The 7,182-nt window shown below is 45.2% G+C and overlaps 1 protein-coding gene across 1 annotated transcript; it reads right to left on the bottom strand.

Moving 5' to 3' along the window:
* Positions 1–1,606: 1,606 nt before the first annotated feature.
* On the bottom strand, positions 1,607–4,009 carry LOC132611597 (uncharacterized). The gene has a single exon (XM_060326007.1). It carries the CDS (start codon positions 4,007–4,009, stop codon positions 1,607–1,609), a length of 2,403 nt encoding a protein of 800 aa, XP_060181990.1.
* Between the last annotated feature and the right edge of the window lie 3,173 nt (positions 4,010–7,182).

The raw sequence follows: 7,182 nt of genomic DNA on the forward strand, positions 1-7,182 counted from the left end.
GAAGCTAGCTACTCGTGGAGATTTGGCCATGTTTGGGGCATTCACAGTGTGTGGGAGTAGCGGTTGCTGCCCGGTAACAATTTCAAAAGCGCTCCTATTTGTGCTAGAGCTCTTTTGTGAGTTGAAACACAGTTTGGCCGCATCCAATAGCTTCACCCAATTCTTCTGCGAGCCGGTAACAAAGTGCCGCAAGTATTCCTCTAACATGCCATTGAACCGCTCCGTCTGACCATCGAATTGCGGTTTAAAACTCGAGCTGTGGCTCAATTTAGACCCCAAGCACTTAAAGAGCTCGGTCCAAAAGTTGCTGGTGAAGCGAGAGTCGCGGTCACTAACAATATCCTTGGGCAGGCCCTAATATTTGACAACATGAGTGAAGAAGAGTCGAGTTGTCTCCTCTGCTGATATATACTTGGGTGCTGCAATGAAAGTAGCATACTTATAAAACCAATCAACCACGACTAAGATAGTCGTGAGATCTCCAACCTTGGGCAAGCCGGTGATGAAATCCAGTGAGACGCTTTCCCAAGGCCTCTTTGGAACAGGTAAGGGCTCCAACAGGCCCACTTGTGTCAAACGGTCAGACTTGTCTTTCTGGCATACTAAGCAAGGTTTTACATACTGAGCGACATCATCTGCCATCTGGGGCCAATAATATGCACAGCGTAGCAATGCCATGGTACGTTCTTCTCCAGGGTGGCCTGCCCATAGAGTATTGTGACATTCCATCAGGAGAGTTCTCTGCAAATCTCCTCCTTTAGGAACGTAAAGGCGTTTCCCTTTTTCTTTCAGGAACCCATCTTCCATGTAGAACTGGCGAGTTTTTCCTTGACCTGCCAGGTCAACCAAATACTGTGCCGAAGGGTCCTTGGTGAGAAGGCCCTGGATTTGATCTTTTATGGTGGTAGCCACCTCGCTCCCCCTAAGGGTGGCAAGCAGGCATACCGATGCTAGATCGTCCCTTCGACTCAGTGCATCCGCAACATGATTGGTCTTCCCACTTCGCTATTCCAGATTGAAGTGAAATTCCGCTAGAAGTTCTTGCCATTTAGCCTGGCGGCCATTTAGGTTTGGCTGGGTCATAAAGTGACTGACAGCCGTGTTGTCCATTTTCACCACGAAAGGGGAACCCAGAAGATAATGCCTCCAAAGGCAAGCAATGGACGACAGCCAATAATTCTTTCTCATGAGCCGCATAGCGCCGTTCCGCATCTTTCAATTTTCGACTTTTGTAGGCCACCAGGTGCCCCTCTTGTAGCAAGACTCCGCCCAAGGCGTAATCAGATTCATCCGTCTCTACTTCGAAGGGTCTGGTCAAGTCGGGCAAGGCCAAAACAGGGCTACTAGACATAGCCACTATTAGTGAGTTGAAAGCGTCTGCTCTCTTTGGCGACCAGTCCTAAGGTGTGATCTTCTTGAGAAGCTGTGTCAGTGGTAATGCAATGAGGCAGTAGTTCTTGACGAACCGTCGATAAAAGTTGCATAGGCCAAGGAACGCCCTCAAGGCATGGATATCCTTGGGTGGTGGCCAATCTGTGACAGCCTTGATCTTTTGTTGGTCCATCTTGATGCGACCTTCTTCAACAACATGCCCAAGGAAGTCAATCTATTTCTGAGCAAAGGAGCATTTGGATAGCTTTACGTACAATCCATGCTCCCGCAACCGAGCTAGGACTTTCCTTAGGTGCTCCAGGTGTTCGCCTAACGTTTTGCTGTACACCACAATGTCGTCCAGGTATACCACCACAAATTCATCAATGTATTCTCGAAAGACCTGGTTCATTAGAGTGCAAAACGTGGCTGGAGCATTGGTCAGACTGAACGGCATGACCAGGAAGTCGAACGAGCCATATCTTGTCACACATGTCGTCTTGGACTCGTCTCCTTCCGCAATGCGGACTTGCCAATAACATGTTTTCAGGTCTATTTTGGTGAACACTGTGGCACCGCCCAGTCTGTCAAACGAGTCCGCCATCAGTGGTATGGGGTACTTGTTCTTCACGGTGATCTTGTTGAGGGCCCTATAGTCAACACAAAGCCTTAGGGTGCCATCGTGTTTCTTTTGGAATAGTACAGGTGACCCATAAGGAGACTTGGAGGGCACGATGATCCCCGTGTCCAGCATCTCCGTCAACTGTCTCCGAAACTCGGTGAGTTCGGGTTGTGACATTCTGTAGGGTGCCCGGGCAGGTGGCTTCGCGCCCGGCACTAATGCAATTTCATGATCGACCGTCCGCCTAGGCGGGAGTCGTTTCGACATATCTTGCGGCATGACATCCTCAAATTCCTTCATGAGCTCCTTCACGGGCATTGGAATGGGACCCGAAGAACGCTCAATCTCTTCAATGCAAAGGGTAGCTAGGAACGTGGGTTCTTGTCGATGGACCCTCTTCTTCAGCTGCAATGCAGAGATGTTTCCTGAAGCCATCTTTATGGTTGTGCATGGGACAATGCAGGGTTTGGCCCCGTTTGCTCCCATCATCAGAAGCACATCCGCGTAGGGTATGGGAATGATGTTAGTTTGTCTCATGAATTCCAACCCCACTATCAAGTCGAAGTCATCAATGATCACTACCCGAAGGTCGAACTTGCCTTCATAAGGACCCATCTTTACCGGCACTCCTTTGGCTATCCCACCCACCAATTGGGGCGGTGAGTTGATAGCTTTGACACGACCTTTACCCTTTCTAACAACTAGACCAAGGCGTTCTACTTCTGTGGTGGCCAGATAATTGTGCATAGCACCTGTGTCTATCATGGCCTTAATAGGTTTGCCATTTACTCTCAAGTCGACAAACATCAGGGTCTTCTCCTTGCTGGGAGGAGGCTCGTTGCCTGCCTTTGTCTTTCCCCTCTTGGCAGTCGAGCTTGGCTCTTTCTTTTTGCATATGCCGACCCTGGTGCCCTCTACAGCGTTGGAAATGGAACAAACAAGTGCATTGAAGGCACCTATTGGTTCTGTCTGATCCGCATCATCCTCATCATCGTCCGTCCCATCATCTAGAATTTGATGGGCATTCATCTGTGCCTGTGGGCATTCATTGTTCCAATGTGGTCCGCCGCAATGACGACATCCTGAGGGGGGCTTCCGCCCCCGATCATTATTATGAGATGCAGCACTATTGCTGCCTGAGGAGGAACCTTTAGATTTGGTCACACTACGATCTCCCCCACTTCGGCTGGGGCCAGCATTGTAGGATTGGCCCCCTTTGAATCCCCCACGGGCTGGTGGTTGAGGTCTATCCTTTCGAGCATCCACTTGGTAGTCACTGAGGCATTCCGCATCTTGGATAGCTTTGGGCAAGGAATCCACCCTTTGTCTTTGTATTTCCATACGGGCATAGGGTTTCAAACCTTCCATGAACGTGAAAAGCTTGTCCTTGTCGCCCATGTCCCTTATGTTCAACATGAGTGCAGAGAACTCGCGGACATAATCTCGGACTGACTTCGTTTGCCTGAGTTCCCGAAGTTTCCTCCGTGCATTATACTCGACGTTCTCGGGGAAGAACTGTAAACAAATTGCTGCTTTTAGTTCTTCCCATGTCTCAAGAGCATCCTCACCTGCCTTGATAGCTTCATATTTCACACGCCACCAGAGTTTGGCGTCGCCTTGTAAATACATGGCAGAAGTTGCTACCTTCTTGGGCTCCTCCAATTCTCCCACAGCGTCGAAGTACTGCTCGATGTCAAAGATTAAATTTTCCACTTCTTTGGCGTTTCGAGCACCCTGATAGGGCTTTGGTTCAGGAATCTTGAGTTTCTGGGGTGCCGCGGCAATGTTTGCCGCGCCCCCAATAGGATTTCCCCCTCCTCGGAGTAGGCCCTGTAAGGCAGCGTTGACAACATTGACCTGATTAGTCATGTTGTCGATGGTTACTTGCATGGCAGTCATTCTATCTGCCTCCTGAGTCCTATGGGCCAGGTCTTCATCTCTTTGTGCGGCAGCCGTCTGTGCGGCTGCATCAGTGTCAGTGGGAATATTCACAATGTCTTGTTCGGCCTGCCGCATCCAGCGGTCCAGGTCCTCCACCCTTTCGGTCACGGGTCGAAATCTATTGACCGCAGTTTCCAAAATCAAGAAGCGGTCACGATGGTATCTTGGTTCATGTTAGAGACTTTGCAGACAGTGTTTTGGGCATGGTGTGTCGAGATGTCGGCAGTGTCTATAGCAGTCGTGTAGATCTGTTGATTCATCTGTATTCTTCACGAAAGGTTTTACCGAGTTTACGATAATTTGATAGCAAGCATGAAATGAATGGTTTATGGGCTCAAGTAAGGATAATAGAGGCGAAATGAATAGCATGGTGATGCTTGGTCAGGCAGAGCATTGGTTGTTGGTCGCGGTCCTTCGGTTTGGGTCATGACATGGGCCATTCAAAGTTCTTGAAATAATCAATAACATTGCCTGCAAGATTGACTTTCCAAGTGAGTATAATTTTCATAATGTTTTCAATGTAAGTGATCTTTCCTCTGGTGTTGTAGGTATGAATTTACATTCGAGCACGAATCTTCTCCAAGAAGGGGAGGAAGATATGAACTCAACAAGCATAAGGCCATGCACTAGGAGTCAAGCAAGAGAACTTCAAGAGTTGCAAGCCTTGTTCATGCAGAGGAAGCCTTGGAAAAGATTGGAGAGAAGACCTCCCGAATTCACAACATTTGGGAGTTGGAATTGGAAGATTTGTAAAGTGGCTGGATGCGCAGAATGGCTATAAGTGTAGCTATGGGGCTAAAATTGCAGTTGGAGGTCATATTTGCAAATTATGAGGTTAGAACGGCAATTTGAGGTCATAATTGCAAGTTATCAGACTTTTGATGCAATTGAAGACCCGTGTGGGTAATTTTGCAAAAGAGCCACTTTAGGGCCCTTTGGTGTAATATGCACTAGTATTAATATGGCACTTAGCATTCATTTCATGGTTAGCCTGAATTTTGTGTGAACTCACATATTGAGAGATTTTAGTTAATAGATAGTTTGTTTGGTTACCTACACTAAGTGTGATTTCATTATTGCAAATTGAATTGCTTATCCATTGAATTCATCTAGATTGCTCATATGTGGATTCTAATTGAGTCTGCTAATTGATTCAAATTGCTTTGGTTCTTCGATTGAATTCAAAATAGGAGGGTCTAAGTTTCATAGACTTAGATTTGCCTATAGGATTCATTTCCAATTAGGTCAAGTATCTATCCACTAATCTCCATAATCCCCAATTTTTCATCAATCTTTTGTTTTCCTTTGTTTTTGTGTAATTCTTAGAGTTTCCCTAGGCTGATTGTTAGCCTAGTTAGTTGGGGGTTTTCTTTGATAGTTTGTCCCAGCTTCTTATTCTTAATTATTCATCCTCCTACTCTTTTTCTTCTTCATGGGAATGGATATTGGGTATTTTATAAACTCCTTTTGTGCTACGCCTATGGTGAGGTGACTTGTTCCTTATATTTCCATATGTGTAGATTATCCATATATGTTCCTGTATCCCCACACACAGGCCTATTTACTCTGATCGAGGACTATTGTTGGGGACCCAATCTTTTTTTCATTTGTTTCGTGCCTTCTAATCTAGATTCAAAATGTATTTTCCATTCCGGGTGCTGCTTGATCCTTTGATTTACCCTGACTTCTCTAGCTATATGTCACGACCCCAAATTCAGAGCCGTGAAGGCACCTACCCCCCACCCCGTAGGCGAACCATCCACAACCGATTAATTAACTCAAACAAGTTTAGAAGGTGGAAAGAACAAGAGAACAATTTTTCAAGTCTTAATAATATCTCATGATACGTAGGAGAATAATTACAAGCATCCCAAAATCGGGTGTCATAGTACAAGAACTCCTAAGATGGAACACTGTCCGAATGAGAAAAGATAGAAATAAGTAAATAAAAAAGAATCTGGTTCCATGGATCAGCCAACAGCTCACCCCGAATCCTTCAAAAGCACTCCTTAACAGACTATGAAGTTTCGAGCTCCGCTCATGCTAGGAACTGAACTTGAACTCAAAAAGGGGTTAGCATGTGTAGAGTAAGTACGAGAATTTAATGCGTACTCAACAGCTTCATTGACCTACCCTAAACTAAACTGGTGACGAGGATTTATCTTATGAATGCTTAGTTCACACTAAGCCACGATTAGTCCAACATCACAACATAATAAGTTACAAGCCTAAGTATGCGAATCCTCCAAGTTCACAAGTATTCAAATTGTCATTTAAGTGGGATAAGTACATTTCAATCAACAATTCAAGTAAGTCCCCCAACGAGGAGTTCTTAAAAAGATATCATATGTGAATGCATAGAAATGCAAGGCCTTTCCATCGCTGATACACACACGCTCCGTAATATGGAATACCTGACCCATGGGGCGAGGTCCATATACCACCCCGAATCATTTTCCATCGGGTTCTTAGCCACCTCAGGCTTCCAACCTTTATAGTTAGACAATTAGGCTCACATTACCTATGTCTAGGCAATAGTTTCAGATGACATATACTTAGCTAATTAGGCTCACATTACCTGTCTTTAGCCAATTTGGCTCCTTACATTCGCATCACTCTATCCGGAACCATTTCTCGTCGGACATCACATATGTATCCTCAAGTGTAATAAGCATAAGATACCATATGAAAGCAAAACATAACATTCAGACCGAACTTCTAGACAATTCCCATAACATGGCACCTGTACCCAATACAAGTGCTCGTTACCTCACATGTATCGGTACCCCCTTAATTTCATAATTGCACCCTCTTTATTAGTTTATTTTAACCAACCACGCGCTTTATATAGGGTCAAGTGAGGTCTAAATTGCCTGATTAAGAGTCCGACACCTACAACGAAGCCTTGCCTTTTCGTAGATCCTCTGTATGTTCCCAATCTGATCTAATACTAATTCTACATTAGCACACGAGCCCGCAGACACCCATATTGCTATGATCTGGTTCCAAACACAAAACGTCACCCAAAAAGGCAATCCCAAGCCCTGAAGGGAAAAGCTTTAATTTCAGTCTTAAATCAGTTTACCCATGTCTCATTTAACCTATATCCCAAAAATTAGTCAAACCCGTCATCAAATGATCTACCAATTCCAAAGAATCCATATTTTCAACTTAGCGTTCTTGAATCCTAATCCTTTACCCAAATCATGATTTCTAATAAGATATTCCATAGTAAACCAAGCTATAAT

Source organism: Lycium barbarum, chromosome 1, assembly GCF_019175385.1.
Source record: "Lycium barbarum isolate Lr01 chromosome 1, ASM1917538v2, whole genome shotgun sequence".
Lineage (NCBI taxonomy): Eukaryota > Viridiplantae > Streptophyta > Magnoliopsida > Solanales > Solanaceae > Lycium > Lycium barbarum.

Excerpts from the sequence above, each read along its gene's own strand:
- LOC132611597 (XM_060326007.1), bottom strand. The coding sequence starts at position 4,009 with ATGCGGCAGGCCGAACAAGACATTGTGAATATTCCCACTGACACTGAT.